This window comes from Heterodontus francisci, unplaced genomic scaffold, assembly GCF_036365525.1.
Source record: "Heterodontus francisci isolate sHetFra1 unplaced genomic scaffold, sHetFra1.hap1 HAP1_SCAFFOLD_53, whole genome shotgun sequence".
Lineage (NCBI taxonomy): Eukaryota > Metazoa > Chordata > Chondrichthyes > Heterodontiformes > Heterodontidae > Heterodontus > Heterodontus francisci.
Genome location: NW_027141851.1, coordinates 9,671,214 through 9,689,885, shown reverse-complemented (window position 1 = coordinate 9,689,885; position 18,672 = coordinate 9,671,214). Strand labels below are relative to the sequence as shown.

At 44.2% G+C, this 18,672-nt stretch overlaps 1 protein-coding gene across 1 annotated transcript; it reads left to right on the top strand.

Moving 5' to 3' along the window:
* Nucleotides 1-209: 209 nt before the first annotated feature.
* LOC137364940 (scavenger receptor cysteine-rich type 1 protein M130-like) lies at nt 210-4,074 on the top strand. Its single transcript, XM_068027818.1, has 7 exons — nt 210-344; nt 468-519; nt 875-1,099; nt 2,328-2,645; nt 2,898-3,152; nt 3,354-3,395; nt 3,989-4,074. The coding sequence occupies exons 1-7, from the start codon at nt 210-212 to the stop codon at nt 4,072-4,074; spliced, it is 1,113 nt and encodes a 370-aa protein (XP_067883919.1).
* The last annotated feature ends 14,598 nt before the right edge of the window (nt 4,075-18,672 follow it).

Sequence of the window (18,672 nt, the reverse complement as noted above, 5' to 3'; positions counted from 1 at the left end):
TCTGCAAATTCTGCTGTCTCGACCAATTGCCACTCCGGCATCTGCCCTCTGCTCACTGACCTACTTTTCCCAGCAATGCGCGGTTTTAAATTTCTCATCCTTGTTTTCATATCCCTTCCTGGCCTCGCAGCTCCTCTCTTTGCAATCGGCTCCATTTTGACAGCTCCCTGTTCTGGCTTCTTGAGCATTCCTGATTTCAATTGCGCACCATGGTGGCCGTGCCTTTAGCTGCAAAGGTCACACGCTCCAGAATTGCTTCCTTAAATCTCTCTGCCTGTCAACCTCTCTTCCCTGCTTCAAGATACGCCATAACAAACAAACTCTTTGACTTAGCTTTTGATCATGTGACCTAATATATTCTTAGGTGCTCTGTGTTAAATTTTCTTTGATATCACTCCTGCACTGCGCCTTGGGATGTTGCATTCCGTTAATGGCGCTAGATAAATGCAAGTCACTTGCAATTCAAGATAAAGGCAATAGGAGATGACAGTAAATGTCTGACCAAGATAACAGATAAGGGTAACATACATGGACAAGGAACATATACAGTAATATAACATGTGTATAAATTAATTGTTAATCGTGTGAGTGATCGCCTGTACAACAACGTACACAGCGTTCAAAACATAAAATGGGAACTGGAGAACATAACATGTCAAAGCCAGATGTAGTAGGATATCTGAAACATTTCTGTTCATTACATTCTGTGTAAGGAGCATGTGTAAACAGATATTCTGTTTTATAGCTTTATTTACCTGTCACAGGCGCATTTAACATGTCTTGTTTGAAAGCTGGTGATGGTGCAATCAGTTGCATTGAGTGATGAGGTGAATGTCTATTGAAAGTATAATCCTCCTGTACTGTTGTCCAACAGACCACGTGCAGGTAAGGCTGTCTGACGGTGGAAGCCCATGTACTGGCCGAGTGGAGATTTGTTACAATGGGATATGGGGTTCAGTCTGTGATGATTCCTGGGATCAGGCGGACGCTGACGTGGTTTGCAAACAGCTGGGTTGTGGAAAGGCCTTGGACCTGGCACTTCCGGCATCTTGTGAACGAGGCTCAGGGCCAGTTTGGTTGGATGAACTGAAGTGTTTCGGTAACGAATCATTTCTCTGGGAATGTCCCTCAGCATCGTGGGGTAACCACGACTGTTCTCATAAAGAAGATGTGAGGATCTTGTGTTCAGGTAAGGGTGCTTCCATGTGCCCATTTTCCGTAGTGTTGTGCACGTGGTTTCACAGGGAAGATATGACATCGAATTACATACAATGGACAGCACAGAATCTGGCCATTCGGCCTTACTGGTCAATGTGGTGTTTATGCTGCCCACGAGTATTGCCCCATATCACTGCATCTAACCCTCTTTGCATATCCGCCTACTTCTTTCTTCTTCATGTACCTATACAGCTTTACCTTAAAGACATCGACGCTCATCACTTCAACAATTGCATGTGTTCGGAATTCAAAATTCAAACCACTCCGAGCTAAAATAAATAATTCTCCTGAATTTCTTATTAGATTTGTTCATGATCATCCTATATTTATGATCACTGGCTTCGGTCTCTGTCACTTTATAAGTGATTAGTGCCCCTGTATCCCGAGGTCTCTTTGCTGTTATACATCATTTTAATCCTTATTTTACAAGAAGTACGTTGCCTCTTTATTCTTCCTATCAACACTGACCACCTTAGACTTATCTGTATTCAACTCATTTGGCAATTGTTTGCCCATTCGGCTCTTTTACTAACGTCTTCCGTATTTCGTATTTGTTGTTCTTAGTGATAACTATATCCCCAAATTGCTGTCATCTGAAATTTTGAAATTATGTCTCCCTTGTCTAAGTCAAAATCGTTTATGTAAATATTGAGCAGCAGTGACCCCAGACCTGTGGAACACGACTTCCCACCTTCCGCCATTCTGGGTTACCACATTTAAACCCGACAGTGTGCTTTGTAGCTCGTCTTATACTATTCTTCCACTGATCTCTTGACTTCACATGCTCTGACCCCAGTCATGATCTCACGATGTGGTTCCTTGTCGGAGGCCTTCTGAAAAAAACATGCATGTTGCATCGACTGCATTATCCCCGTTATCTTTCTGTAACGTCTGAAAACAATTCAGTAACGTTGTTTGTCTTTCTGTTGTTCAATCCGTGTTGATTATTCTTTAATACATTATGGGCTGCCGGTGTTTTTCTATCGCTTTTCTTGAATAATTACCGGAAATCAGTGAACACAACTGGTGCAGCATGTGTTGAGCTGTGCAGTATGAAATACAATGCGTTATCAATCCAAACACCTGGGTATCAATTGTGTCATTGACAGAGCACAAACAGCTGCGGCTGGTGAATGGGAAGCATCGCTGTGAGGGGAGAGTGGAAGTGTTCTACAATGGCACCTGGGGAACAGTGTGCTCGGATACACTTGATAGACCTGATGCAGAAGTGATCTGTGAACAGTTACAGTGCGGTCCCCTCAGTTATATCGATTATTACACTCTGTCATTCGGAGAAGGATCTGCACCCATTTGGCTCGATGGGATGGAGTGTATTTCACACGACTCGTTCCTTTGGCAGTGTCAAACAGAACCGTGGGGGAAACACAACTGTGAACACAGGGAGGATGCTGGTGTTATTTGTTCAGGTAACACAACAAACGTCTCAATCTGTGAGTGTCATTTCAAACATTGGTGGCTGATACAGTCAGCATGTTTCTCTTTTCAACAGAAGCAAAAGTAACTGAGGAGCAGCTCCATAGATCAGAGGACTGCATTCGAGAATATGATTGTAAACATGTACTTTCACCAGGTGCTACTTCCTCTTTATTATACCAACTATCTGACTTGTTCTCCTGTCTTATACTACATCAATAATAATAATTGATTCTCTTTGCCAGATTCTGGACATTGGTTGCGCCTGTTTGAAGGTAACACCAACTGCTCCGGGAGAGTGGAGATATTGTGCAATAACAGTTGGGGCACGGTTTGTGATGACTCCTGGGATTTGTCCGATGCCAATGTTGTCTGCAGACAGCTGGGTTGTGGTCACGCTCTATTGGCCCCCGGAGGAGCTACTTTTTCTCAGGGTGACGGTGTTATCTGGCTGGATGAGGTGAAGTGCACTGGAAGCGAATCTTCTCTGGCCGACTGTCCTTCCTCATCACCGGCTCAATCTGACTGTGATCACAAGGAAGATGCCAGTGTGATTTGTTCCGGTGAGGGTGGCAGGGTTAGGGCACCTTGTTTTGTTAAATTGACTCATTAGTTCGGGAAATTAAGAACAGTATTTATCGTTTAAATGGAAAGTGCTGAAATTTCATCCTCCTGAACTTTTTGTACAATATATTCCATAGGGTTCGATGTGCCTCCAATTGCTTTCCCATCCACATCTGCAGGTACTTACCATTATTAATAGTCCAGCTAGCATTAGAGTTTGTATTAGTTGAATTGGTATTGTTGTCATTTTCTGAAGGTGCTATGTGCACGTTCTCATTGACTGGAACATTTTGTTGCCTCACCGCATATTTCAAATGGTCCAGTTTAAATTCCGCTAATCCCAGTTTCTGGCTGTACCCGAACTGTCCTGCACTGATCAGAAACATGGGGGCACTGTCTCTGTAATTTAGATTGTTTCACACTTTCCTCTGGTGCAATGTGCACCACATAATGGGGAATGTTCAGCCCAACTCATTGCCTGGAAGCAGTGGATATAATTATTAAATACTTCTTGCAAATATTTTATCACACAAGATGGACTGTGTCTGTGCTAAACTTTTCTTTATTTTTGTCATTAAGAACAGGGATATAAAACTACTTCCATCCTAGTTGCAGTCTGCTTCGGAGTCCTGCTAATCTGTGTGTTGGTCTCACTGATGGTGGTTATACAGAAAAAGTCAATCAGAAGAGGTGAGGCTCATATCTTACCGCGGAACAAACAGAAAATCGCAGATTTAATGTCATATACTTGCAAGACTTTCGGTCATTGCAGCTTTCTATGGACTGTCAGGTGACCTAGTTAGAAATACATTGCAGTCGTTTTTGCTGATTTTCTCAATTCAAGGTGCTCCAGAATGAATAAAATGTGACATTCAAAACGGAGAGTGATTTGAAGTGTTCTTATTCACTGTGAGAGTTCATCACATAATACATGAAACTCTGGAAGAATTTACTTATTGTAACAATCGATCAGGAAGATAATTTGATTTTTTGGGCTGTGCATTCAGCTATTTATTTGACTGTTCATCTTCCTTCATCCATTGGGTATCAATTCCTGCCCTTCAGATTCGGGCTCTGGGCATCCAATCGCGAGTTGTCTAACCGGGCCTGTCAGTTATTTTGACAAGTGATACTTGTATAGGACCTCCTGTATTCACCAGCGGTGATTCGACATTCCAAAACCACGCTTGCACTCATATTTCACCCATCTAACCCACTCCTGATTTATTATAAGAAATGGACCTCTTAATAAAAAGCACTTTTCATAATAATATAGAGTTCTTATAGAAAAGGCTCCCTTTCTCTCTCTGAATAAGAAAGAGTCCATAGCTAGGACAGCATAGACCTGTTATCTCTGCCAAGGACCCGGCCAGAACAGCCTCTGTAACAAGACAATCATAAAGCTGAAAAGATCGAGCCTTGTAACTTGACTAGACTGGAAGTAGTTTGCAAACGATCACAAGCACGAGATCAGGTCATGGAGTCATAGAGTTATGCAGCAGAGAAACACGCCCTTCGGCCCAACGTCTCTGTGCCAGCCATCAAGCACCTATCTATTCTAATCCCGTTACCCAGCACTTAGCCCTTAGCTTTGCATGCTATCCCATTTCAAATGCTCATCAAAATACCTTAAATTTTGTGAGGGGTACTGCTTCTACCACCCCTTCTGGCAGTGTGTTCCAGTCTCCAATCATCCTCTTTGTGAATAGTTTCTTCCTCAATACCCCTCTCAAACACCTGCCCCTTACATTAAATCTATCCCCCCTGGTTACTGACCCCGCCGCTAAGGGAGCATGTTTCTTCCTATCTATCATATCAATGCCCTTCACAATTTTGTATACCTCAATCAGGTCCCGCCTCAGTCTTCTCTGCTCTAAAGAAAACAACTCTAGCCTATCCAGTCACTCTTCATAGCTGAAATGCTCCAGCCCAGGCAACATCCTGGTGAATCGCCTCTGCACTCTCTCCAGTGCAATCACATCCTTCCTTTGGTGTGGTGACCAGAACTGTACACAGTACTCCAGCTGTGGCTTAACTATCATTCTGTACAGCTCCATCATAACCTCCCCGCTCTTATATTATATGACTCGGCTAATACATACAAATATCCCATATGCCTTCCTAACCAACTTATCTCCCTGTGCTGCTGCCTTAAGTGATCTATGGACAAGTAGGCCAAGGTCCCTCTGACCCTTTGTACTTCCTAGGGTCCTACCATCCATTGTATACTCCCTTGCCTTGTTAGTCCTCCCAAAGTGTATCACCTGACACTTCTGAGGATTAAAGTCCATTTGCTACTCCCTCGCCCATCTTACCAGCCCATCTATATCGTCCTGCAATCTAAGGCTTTCCTCCTCACTGTTTATGACACCAGTAGTGTTCGTGTCATCTGCGGTCTGACTGACATACCTCCTATATCCACGTCTAAATCATTAATGTACATTACAAACAGTAATGGCCCCAGCACCGATCCCTGCAGTACACCATTGGTCCCTGGCTTCCAATCGCAAAAACAACCCTTGACCGTCACCCTCTGCCTCCAGCACTAAGCCAACTTTGGATCCAATTTTCCAAATTGCCCTGGATCCCATGGGCTCTTACCTTCAAAAAGGAAATAGGAGAGATCAGGGCCAACATGTTCCCGTAAAGTTGAAGGGTAGGAGCAACAAGTACAAGGGAACCCTGGATGTCAAGGGATATGGAGGATTAGATAAGGAATAAAAAGGAGGTTTATGACAGATTCAGAGCGCTGAAAATAGCGCAAGCCCTAAAAAAGTATAGAAAGCACAGGCCATACTTAAAAAATGACTTTGGAGAGCGAAGAGGGGGCATTCAAAAACACTTGTGAGCAAGATAAAGGACAATACCAAGGAGTTTTTAAAGTATATTCATGGAAAGAGGATATCCAGGGAAAGAGTAGGGCCGATTCGGGACCAAAGTAGCCATCTGTGTGGAGCCGGATGACATAGATTAGGTTTTAAATTATTACTTTTCATCTGTGTTCACCATGGAGATGGATGATGTTGGTGCACAGATCAGGGAAGGGAATTGTGATATACTTGAATAAATTAACATTGAAAGGTAGGAAGTATTAGATGTTTTAGTGGGCTTAAAATGGATAAATCCTCAGGCCCAGATGAGATAGCTTAGTTTAGAAATACAGCACTGAAACAGGCCCTTCGGTCCACCAAGTCTGTGCCGACCATCAACCACCCATTTATACTAATCCTACACTAATTTCATATTCCTACCACATACCCACCTGTCCCGATATTTCCCAGCCACCTACCTGAACTAGGAGCAATTTACAATGGCCAATGTACCTGTCAACCTGAAATTCTTTGGCATGTGGGAGGAAACCGTAGCACCCAGAGGAATCACACGCTGACACAGGGAGCACTTGCAAACTCCACGCAGGCAGTACGCAGAATTGAACCCGGGTTGCTGCGGTGCTAACCACTGCACCACAGTACCGCCCTGGGAGGATGTGCCACAGACTGTTACGTGAGACAAGGGAAGAGATAGCAGGGGCTTTGACACAGATTTTCAAATCCTGTCTGATCACAGGAGATGTACCAGAGGACTGAGGACAGTGAATGTGGTACCATTATTCAAGAGGGGTAGCAGGGATAAACCAGATAATTACTGGTTGGTGAATCTAACATCAGTGGTACGGAAACTATTGGAAAAAATCCTGAGGAACAAGATTAATCTCCACTTGGACAGGTAGGCATTAATCGGGGAACTCAGCATGGCTTTGTCAGGGGGAGATCGTTTCAAACAAACTTGATTGAATTTGTCCCCAGTCTGCTGCAGGTAAATATATGAGAATGCAAAAAAATTAGATACATAGACTTATCCGAAAATATGCACAACAAAACTACTCTCCATTCACAATACCTGGCTTTGTCTCTTTACTATCGGCATCACTGTGATTTGGATGTGTTCACAGATAATTTACTGTTAAACGCTCGTAGTTTGCAACTAAACTTTAATCTCCCTACCCTTCATCTGACAGGTTCTGTCACTGGTGGCAAGGGCTCACCGGCTGGTTTATACCAAGCAATTTATGAAGAGATTGAGAATATTCCACCTGGCAAGGATTCCTATCAGATCCGGCGTTCAGGTCTGTGTTTTATATTTCATACCGAATTTTGTCTAGACAAATGTCACTTCCACTTAAATACCCCATTTTAATGGTCAGTTTACTGACTGAACACTGTCAGAAATCCGTTCACTATCACCCTGTGAAGGTGGCCTATCACAGTGCGAGTGTGTCTTTCAGTGTGTATAGTAAGATGAGCAATGGGTTTGGGAAGATTCCCACCCATCGCGAATGGTTAAAGAACGTGATTTCAGTTTGTTTGTAACTTTCATGTAATTTTATTCCATTTAAACTGGACCATAAATAATCACTGCTCTCAGGAGGAGACATTCACATTGACTCAGATTTTATTTCTCGAGGTGACTGGATTTCTGGATCAGAAACACGTTCCCATCAGGAACTCCTTACCTGAAATCAGTGGTTTCTACAAAAAAACTTATTCTGACACTTTGTATTCTGAAGCTTAACATGATATCTACAAATTCTGCTTCATGATACTGGGGCAACAACACTAGAAAATCGATGAAAGCTTTGTCCTGTGATATATTTAGGGAGCGATTTAACCATTGAGATAAATTTCTGAGGTTACAACAAAACACACAAAGACGATTTCCCTGGTAGATAAATGAGAATCCTAAACGATTCAATAAGTATATTAAGAGTAAATGGGTAGCGAGGGAGAGAGTAGGTCCCCTTAAGGATCAGTGTGGTAATCGATGTGTGGAGCCACGGGAAATGGGGTAGGTCGTAAATGAATACTTTTCGTCTGTATTTACCGTGCGGAAGGTCACGGAAGCTAATGCGTTCATGGGAGGGACCAGCGATATCCTGGAGCATATCAACATTACAAGGGAGGAGGTGTTGGAGGTTTTGAAGCACATTAAGTTGGATAAATCTCCGGGGCCTGACCAGGTGTATCCTAGGAGGCTATGGGAGGAGATTGCTGGGACCTGGTAGAGAGTTTTGAATCATCATTAGCAACGGGTGAGGTACCGGAAGACTGGAGGAGAGCTAATGTTGTGCCTTTATTTAAGAAGGGTAGCAGGAATAAGCCAGGGAACTACAGGCCGGTGAGCATTACATCAGTGGTGAGAAATTTATTGGAAGGGATTCTGAGAGACAGAATTTATATGCATTTGGAAAGGCAAGGTCTGATTAGGGATAGTCAGCATGGCTTTCTGCGTGGGAAAACATATCTTACGAATTTGATTGAGTTTTTTGAGGAGGTGACCAAGAGGATTGACGAGGGCAGGGAGGTGGACGTTGTCTACATGGACTTTAGCAAGGCTTTTGACAAGGTCCTGCATGGTAGGTTGTTCCGGAAGGTTCGAACACATGGGATCCAGGGTGTGGTAGCACATTGGATACAAAATTGGCTTAGTGATAGGAGGCAGAGGGTGGTAGTGGATTGTTGTTCTTCAGATTGGAGGCCTGTGACCAGTGGTGCGCCGCAGGGATCGGTGCTGGGCCTTCTGTTGTCTGTCGTACATATTGGTGACTTGGATGAGAATGCAGGGGGCATGATTAGTAAGTTTGCAGATGATACCAAAATTGGTGGTATAGTGGACAGTGAAGAAGGTTATCTAAAGCTACAACAGGATATAGATCAACTGGAAAAGTGGGCAAGGGATTGGCAAATGGTATATTTAACGCAGGCAAGTGCGAAATGATGCATTTTGGAAAGTTAAACCAGGGAAGGAGATAAACAGTGAATGGCAGGGCCCTGGGAGTGTTGTTGAGCAGAGAGACCTTGGGGTGCATGTACATAGTTCTCTGAAAGTAGCAATACATTTAGACAGGGTGGTGAAGGAGGCGAATGGCATGCTTGCCTTCATCGGCCGAGGCATTGAGTACAAAAGTTGGGACGTCATGTTACAGTTGTACATAACGTTGGTTAGGCTGCACTAGGAGTACTGTGTGCAGTTCTGGTCGCTGCACTACAGGGAAGATGTGATTAAGCTGGAGAGGGTTCAGAAAAGATTCACAAAGCTGTTGCCCTGCTTGGAGCGCTTGATTAATAAAGAGAGATTGGATAGGCTGGGTCTGTATTCCCTGGACCGAAGGAGACTGAGAGGGGACATGATAGAGGTATATAAAATGATGAGAGGCATAGATAGGTTAACTGGCCAGAGTCTGTTTCCCATGTTAAGGGTGACTAAAACTATAGGGCATTGATTTAAGGTGAGAGGGAGGAGGTTTAAAGGGGATAAAATTTTTCACACATGGAATAGTGTTTATCTGGAATGAGCTGCCAGAGGAGGTGCTGGAGAGTGTAACAGTAGTAACATTTAAGAGGCATCTGGACAGGTACTTGAATGAGCAAGGCAGAGAGGGATGTGGAATTAATACAGGCAGGGGGAATAGTATAGATAGGCATTATGGTCGGCATGGACGCTGTGGGCCGAAGGGCCTGTTTCTATGCTGTGCGACTCTATGACTCGAATTTCAAATCCGTTATTGCCCTCCTTGCACACTTTTCTACCCAATTATCCGGGGTGGGGCTCGGGTTTGGAGCCCCACCACCTGCCGTTTGAGACTCTGAAAGGGAAAGAGACAGGGTGGAGGGATTTTGGATTAAGAAACTGTGCTCACTGACTATGTTTTACACTATTGTCTCTGCTCTGATGTCTGAAATCTGACCGACCGGGTGTACGGCGTATTGTTTTAACGGCTCGCTGTATGAGCCAACATTTAAGGTCCAACCCTAGTTGCTCTTGAACCACTGCAGTCCCTGTGATGAATTTTCCACAATCACGTCAGATACAAAGTCCCAGGACATTGTCACCAGATGATGACGGTATTATGTTATTTATTCGAACGTGCCAATCAATCTCTCCAATAACCATCCATGTTTGTGTTTAACAGCTACTGATTCCATTGAGTCCCTCAATCAGATTGAATATTACACCAGTTACAGTTTGGGTGACACGGATCCTGGATCAGAATATCCTGAAGGGAACATCTCTCGAATTCGGGGTGGGTACATTTTTACTTGTTACCATCACGTTTTTTAATCCATCACTCTGTCTGATATCTAAAATCAACAATTAAATCAATCAGAACTCACTCGCCGAAAATGATGCTGCTGAAGACATGGAGATTTGCTGAGTGAGTTTAGTTTAAAAAAATGGAGAAATAATTTGGATTTCTACAAAATCATCCCGATTGTATCCAGTAGTATAATGGAATGAAACTTTCAGTTCATGATGTTTTCTGACACTGTTGTCTTGGCGGTGCAATGTGAAATTTGCGTGTATGTTGGATGGGTGATTCAATGGGATACACATGACTTTTAAATGGAGGGCAGCATTTTGTGACACAGTGACCACAGTCTGGGAGTGAAAATGCCGCTGGATCGCGGTGCAAAGGAAACCTGACGTCCTTACACAGTTAGGTGATATTCCCCGAGTCGACCGAGCTCGTGGGTGGAGGCTCCACTTTAAGACGCTGGGCAGATAACGGAGCAAAGAAAACAGGAAATTCATGTCAATTTTCCAAACTATTCACAATTTTGTGAAAGGCGGGCGAGACTAACAGTTTCAGAGACTCGCCATCGATAACCAAGGGGAAGTTCAGAGGAAGGTCAGTTTTGGCTGTGAAAAGCATTGTGGCACTGGAGGGAGGGGGAGAGATATTGAATCACGGTATTGGCAATCTGGAGGCTGACCGATCTTGGCGATCACAACAGAGGTATTCAGAATGAGCATCCTCTCTGACTTATAAGATAGGTATAAAAATGAAAACAAAGAAGGGCTTGAGAAGTGAGTGCAGCAATTTACAATAGGTGTCATCCACTCCTGTTTTGAGATCTCCCATTGTGGAGGAACATCAGAGATGGAGAGAACAGCAGTCCCCAAGGGTTGGTCTGCTGCACCCAGAGAGGGACAGGAATCGTGAGGCTGGAACAGAGTGTGGATTAGCAGGGCAGCACAGTAGCACGCAAGCAGCTTCTTGAGTGCAGATGATGCTACCCACGAGTGGGTTTACCATCAGAGGCTCTGCTTCCTGCAAATGTCAGAGCAGCAGTGTCACTGAAGATTGTGCCATATCAGGGAGGTGGTCACTGAGCTGGAGGAGGATCTGATGGAGGAGGATCTGAACCAATGAGTGGGGGCACCCCTCCTCCAATTTCATTTTCATATTGTGTGACATTTAAGGCTGTCAGTTTAATGTAAGGCACTGCACTCACCTTGCCATACTACATCAGGGCATTGATCCTGTTCCTGCACTGAAGCCTCTTACATGGGACTACCTCACGTCTGCTCAACTCCTCCTCAGTCTCCTGCCAGGCCCTGCCTGCCAGCCTAGCCGGCCTCCTCCACCCGTTCCGATGGGAAAAGCGCTTCCCTCCTGCCATTGCCGCTTGGAGGAACACATACAGGGAGACATGAGAAAACCTGGGCTCCTCCCTTGCTCTGACTGCTGCCATCTTACAAACACACCAGTTGTCAGTCCTCCCACCCAATGTCCAACAGTGCTCCTGTCTTTCAATCGATTGCTGGCTGCCGTTTAAAATATATGACGGGCCTATGATGACTCAACTGCCGCGGCACGACATGGTCCTACCATTCGTCAGCCTCAAATCTCATTCCAGCTGAAGATCACAGTCAAACCTGGCAAGCCTGAGTAGATTGGCGTCTAACAATATCATTCTAAATATTCAGTGTTACCATGTGATTTTTGTGAAAATCATTATTTCCTCTCAGGTCTGGTCCCCGGTGCTTATGATGATGTTCAGACTGGAGCCATTGAAACTCAGGATGGTCACTTGTTGCTGGACAGTGTTCCTGATGATCTCTTCACACTGACAAGTGCCGGCGGTGATCTCTCCACTCTCAGTGAGTTAAACTCCCACAGTCACCATCTCTCTGTTGGGTATGGGTATATAGTATGGGTAGGTGGTAGGGAAATATAGGGACAAGTGGGGATGTGGTAGAAGTATGGCATTAGTGTAGGATTAGTCGAAAATGGGTGGTCGATGGTGGGCCAAAGGGCCTGTTTCAGTGCTGTATCTCTGAACAAAAGTAAATGCTGGACTTATTTTAGAAAATCCATCCTGACGTTATCTCTGTTATGAACGCATTCACTGGAAATCCTTCAGGTGCTCAATCTAAACACCCTGATTCGGGCTCGGCAGATCCACTTCATCTGCTATCACCCAGCGGGAAAATAACAACACGGTGAATGGAGCTGGAAACCATTCAAATTCCAGTCCCCATCACCTCATTGACACTTAGACAGATGACCCGCACTGAACTCACTTTTAGTTCAATAATTAATCCATCATCTTTCTCTCCATAGTATGCAACTCCCAGACCCGCACTAAAACAGCTTTGCTGGTTCCCTCCAATCCTGAAAACAATGAGGATGTTCACTGTGACACGTTCACAGCAGCAGACATTCCACCAATGACGGGCAGTGACTGTGCGGTTCAACATCTTACATCTGCATAAAGCCGGCAAGACCAATGCTGCATTATTTGTTCCATTTATTTGTGCTGACAGTGTACAGTCCCGGCTGGTTCTTATATTAATATGATAATGAATGGTGTTTTCAGCAGTCAGTGATTCGAAAGTATCGCAGAGAACATTCTGTCTACTTACTATTGAAATAGGAGGATTATTGAAACAGAAATATTCTGAGTAGAGAACATATACTGTATTTGATGTGCTTATTTGATGGTTGGCATTGCTGTAACCCTCTCAAGTCGTTTCTGTTATCCTTTCAGCTAAAAGGTCAGCCTCAAATCCAGTAAATGATGTCTAAAGGTGTATCACAGACTGGTGGAAAATATTCTGTGTTAAATCTGAAACAATGGCATGAACATTTCCAACAGTGTGAACATGCTGAATGTGCTTTACTTCACGATATAAGCATCACTTTGCGTTCATCAGTCACCAGATTATTTGGTGTTGGAATAACAAGATTTGGCTTTTCTCCATATTTTCTCTGAAAGTGTGTGTAATCTGTTTAATTAAAATACCAAACAGAATTGATTTCGGATCATTTCTCTGTCTGTACAAATACTGAGATACATTCCTCCGCATGTAATTACCAACACTGACACAGAGATTAAATCCATTGCTTATTCATAAAGAGTTGGTATGAAATTCGTTCTGTAACCGTTTCACATGTTCATATCCTATTAAAGAATGTTTAGAATACGTCTGTCGAAGAATAAATGGTCTGTCTCTTTTATCTGCATTTATTGTATCGGCATCCTCCACCGCCATCGACTCGATGTGGACAAATTACTGCAGTTTATAATGTAAGTGTTGATGTACAATGGAAATAATGCAAAATTAATAAAAACATTGATTCCATGTTTTAGCTGTAATGTGTGTCTTTGTCAATATTAATTCCAATATTATGATTCAAGTTCTAAATATGCACAAATTCCTAGATACAATACAATGTTGTTTTACTGTGCTGCACTATCCCGGATTATTGCGGTAGAGCAGGAGAATCTGATCAGAAATTAATGTGTTTTTGCAATTTAATTCTAAGTATTTTAGTTCGTCATCAGTGGTGTGCAATTGTTACTCTGTCGGGAGAACGACCACATCGTGCTGACTCTCCAGCTGATGGTGATGTTTGTTTTTGGTCGGCTGACTGAAACACCTGTAACCACCAGCAGAGGGCGAGCATTATTAGACTTGAAATCAGACAATGCTGGAAACACTGAGCAGGTCTGGTATCATCTGTGGAGAGAGAAACAGCACCAGCTTTGCACGTAAATGCGATTTCTTCAGAACCATGTAATGATTGAGATTATTACTTTTAGCAAAGACAGAACCAGGGAAAAGTGGCGTAGTGGCGCAGTGCTGAGCACCGCAGCCTCACAGCTCCAGGGACCCGGGTTCGATTCCGGGTACTGCCTGTGTGGAGTTTGCAAGTTCTCCCTGTGCCTGCGTGGGTTTCCTCCGGGTGCTCCGGTTTCCTCCCACAAGCCAAAAGACTTGCAGGTTGATAGGTAAATTGGCCATTATAAATTGTCACTAGTATAGGTAGGTGGTAGGGAAATGTAGGGACAGGTGGGGATGGTTTGTAGGAATATGCGATTAGTGTAGGATTAGTATAAATGGGTCGTTGTTGTTCGGCACAGACTCGGTGGGCCGAAGGGCCTGTTTCAGTGCTGTATCTCTAATCTAAATCTAATCTAAGGAGGCATGGAGGGAATAAATTAATTAAGGTTTATGTTAATATGGAGGCAGGTATGATTAAATGAATCCCGTCGCCTTTACTCTCCCTGATCTATGTCCCTGTGATCTGCAACACTTCATTCTCTCACCCATGACATTGTCATTAAACCAGCTGACAATGGAATCTCTGTTGTTGTTTTCTGAAAAGAACCTTGGGGAGCCTAAGATCTAACTCTCTGGCGTATCTTCCCAATTTCCCTGGACCATGATCACACCAGCGAACATCAAGTCATCCTTTCGCATGCTATCACTGCACATGGAGAGTGGACCTGCGTGAGAAGGGCAGCGGCGGCATGAGATAAAAAGCTGTGGCAGAGAATCCCTTCTACCTCTCTCCACCTGTCAGAGCTGAGGTGTGTCATCTCAGAAAAACAGGTAAGTGATTGGTGGGTATCTCATCCGTGCCTGTTTTGATTAGCCAAGTGGTTTAAATGATGAGACGTGATTACAGATGATGAGTACAGTTAAGAAATTCACATTTAAAGTATTTAACATCCAAATGAATTAATTAGAATAGAGATAGCTGGGGAGGCGATGTGTTGTAGCTGTATTATGTGGGAGCTGGTGGACACTAGTGCGATCCACGGTGACCACATCTGTAACAAGCGTTGGCTGCTGGAGGACATTCGGCTCAGAGTTGATGAGCTGGAGTCCGAGTTGCCGACAATGTGACACAGCAGGGAGGGTTAGAGTAACCTGGACACTGTGCTTCCGGAGACAGTCGCGCCCCTTATATTAATTACATCAACTTTGGACTGCAGTTAGGGACAGGAGGGTGTGACTGCGAGTGAGGCAAGTATGGGGATCTAGAATTTAGCTTTGGAGGAGACATATCCAATAGTTATGAGGCTCCTGCTCCCAGTGTGGACGAGGGCACAGGCTGAAGGGAGGATGAGCGAACTGACCACAGCACCATGGTTCAGAGCGCCATTCAAGTGGGTAAGAAAAGAGAAATGTACTAATAGGGGTTAGGATAGTTAGGGGAATAGGTACTGTTCTCTGCAGCAAAGATAGAGAGTCCCGAAGGCTGTGTTGCCTACCTGGTGCCAAGGTTGAGGAGACCTCTTCTTTGCTTCAGACGAACTTGGAATGGAAGGGGAAGGATCCAGTTATTGTAGCCCATGTAGGTACCAACGACAGAGGAAGGATTTGGAAAGAGGTTCCGCTGAGGGACTATGAGCAGCTCGTGCTAAATTAAAAAGCAGTACCACAAAGGCAATAATCTCCGCAATACTACCTGAGCCACGTGGAAAATAGCGCAGGGTAAATAAGATTAGAGAGGTAAATGCATGGCTCAAAGATTGGTGTGGAAGAAATGGGCTCCGATTCATGGTGCTCTGGTACCAGTTCTAGGGAAGGAGAGAGTTGTTCCGTTGGGACGGGGTTCATTTGAACAATGCTGGGACCAGTGTCCTGCCCATATGCCCATACGTATAACTAGGGTTGCAGATTCGATTTCAAACTAATTAGTGCGGCGGACGGGGGTGGGGGATTTCAATTCAAGGGAAGTTTTAAAAACAATCAAAAGGAAATGAGAGATCAGAGATGCAGGGTAGTGAAGAGGTGAACAGTAATCAAAGTGTGACAGGAAGGATCAGAAAATATAAGCAAAATATTGCAGCAGAAATTAGAAACAAAATGAGTAGTAATGGGAAAAAAGTCTAAGCTTAAGGCTCTTTATCTGAATGGACGCAGCATCTACAACAAGATAGATGATTTGACAGCACAAATAGAAATAAATGAATGTGATTTGAGTGAAATCACAGAGAGATGGTTGCAGACTGACCAAGACTTGGAATTCAAAATTCAAGGATATCTGACATTCGGGGAAAAAAGGCAAAAGTGGAACTTTGTTAATAAAGGAAGGTATCAGTGCGATATCCTGGGCTTGTTGATGCTTATTCACACTGAACCAGCTCGGCATGGTGATCAGTATTCTGGGCTGCTTGACCCATTTCCACACTGTACCAGCTCAGCATGGTGATCAGTATTCTGGGATGGTTGACCAATATTCACACTGTACCAGCTCGGCATAGTGATCAGAATGCTGGGCTGTTTGACCCATATCCACACTGCACTAGCTCGACATGGTGCTCAATATCCTGGGATGGCTGACCCATATTCACATTGTACCAGTTCGGCAGTTATCAGTATCCTGGGCTGGTTGACCCATATTCACACTGTACCAGCTCGGCATAGTGATCAGTACCCTAGGCTGGTTGACCCATATTCACACTGTACCAGCTCGGCATAGTGATCAGTATCCTGGGTATGGTTGACCCATATTCACATTGTACGAGCTCTGCATGTGATCAGTATCCTGGGCTGGTTGACCCATGTTAACACTGTACCAGCTGGGCATGGTGATCAGTATCCAATACGGGTTGACCCATATACACACTGTACTAGCGCAGCATGGTGATCAGTATCCTGGGCTGGTTGACCCATATACACACTGTACCAGCTCAGCATGGTGATCAGTATGCTGGGATGGTTGACCCATATTCACACTGTACCAGCTCAGCATGGTGATCAGTATGCTGGGATGGTTGACCCATATTCACACTGTACCAGCTCGGCATGGTGATCAGTGTGCTGCGCTGGTTGAGCCATATTCACACTGCACCAGCTCGACATGGTGATCAGTATCCTGGGCTGGGTGACCCATATAAACACTGTACCAGCTCAGCATGGTGATCAGTATGCTGGGATGGTTCACCAATATTCACACTGTACCAGGTCGGCATAGTGATCAGTATGCTGGGCTGGTTGACCCATATTCACACTGCACCAGATCGACATGGTGATCAGTTTCCTGGGCTGGTTGACCCATATGCACACTGTACCAGCTCAGCATGGTGATCGGTATGCTGGGATGGTTGATCAATATTCACACTGTACCAGCTCGGCATAGTGATCAATATCCTGGGCTGGTTGACCCATATTCACACTGCACCAGCTCGACATGGTGAACAGTATCCTGGGTTGGTTGACCCATATTCACACTGCCCCAGCTTGACTGGGCGTTCAGCATCCTGAGCTCGTTCAAGCATATTCACATTGTACCAGCTCGGCATGGTGATCATCTCCAGTCAGTCCATAAGAATGACCCCGAGCTTCCGGTTGCTGGTCATTTCAGTACACCACCCCTGCCCTCATGCTCACATCTCTGTCCTGGGATTGCTGCAGTATTCCAGCGAACATCGACACAAGAACATCGTGGAACAACATCTCATTTACCTATTCGGCACACTACAGCCTGACGGCTTGAACACGGAGTTAAATCATTTCAGAGCATGACGCCCCCCTTTGTATTTTTGGTTATATTTTCTTTTGTTTTCTTTTTCCTTTTTTATTTGTTTACTTTATTTTAGGTTTTTCAGTTTGTTTCTACTATGCTTACCTACTGTTTTTTAATGTGAGTGATTGGAGTACGTTCTGCTCAACAGTCAATTCTCACCCTCTTTGTCCTCACGCTTTGTATATCAGCACACCATTAGCACATTATTTGCCTTTGTTCCATGACAATATGGTCAGTTAGTCTCTGACCCTGTCCTATCAACACCTTCTCCTTTGTTATCTCTTGCCCACCCCGTTTTAGTTGCTTAAAACCTTTTACATTTCTAATATCTGTCAGTTCTGAAAATCGGTCACTGACCTGAAACAATAACGCTGCTTCTCACTGCTGTCAGGCCCACTGAGTATTTCCAGAATTTCTTGTTTTTATTTCAGATTTCCAGCATCTGATGCATTTTGCTTTTTTCTTAGTGTTTAATTCACTGCCACTTCTCTTCCAGGAATTACATTGAAGAAGTTCTGCTCTTCTCTCCGACGGGATTTTCGTTTGCCTCTTTTACCTTGTTCACTTTCATTGCTTTCTATTTCCGTCGTGCTGCTTGCTAAAGTGTCTACCAAAACATGTTTTCACATTAACATTTCCTTCCTCAGTGACTGTCTCCAACTCCGACTTATTCCACGTGGATTCCAACTGAATTTGCATCCTTTTTTTTAATCCAGCAGGATTACAGGCATCTCTACGAAATACAACGTTCGTCGGACAGCTGTTCTTGCCGCATCCTGAGATCCACACTGGATTTCTGCATGTGCCCGCCGCATGTACACACTGGACCTCTCTCTCCAGAAGCACCA

What these genes read in the sequence shown, in the direction of transcription:
- LOC137364940 (XM_068027818.1), top strand. Translation starts at nt 210, where the DNA reads ATGGTGGCCGTGCCTTTAGCTGCAAAGGTCACACGCTCCAGAATTGCT. An exon ending in TTGACTTAGCTTTTGATCAT is followed by an intron (nt 345 to 467) that starts GTGACCTAATAT and finishes TTGCAATTCAAG; the next exon opens with ATAAAGGCAATAGGAGATGA. An exon ending in GGATGAACTGAAGTGTTTCG is followed by an intron (nt 1,100 to 2,327) that starts GTAACGAATCAT and finishes TGTCATTGACAG; the next exon opens with AGCACAAACAGCTGCGGCTG.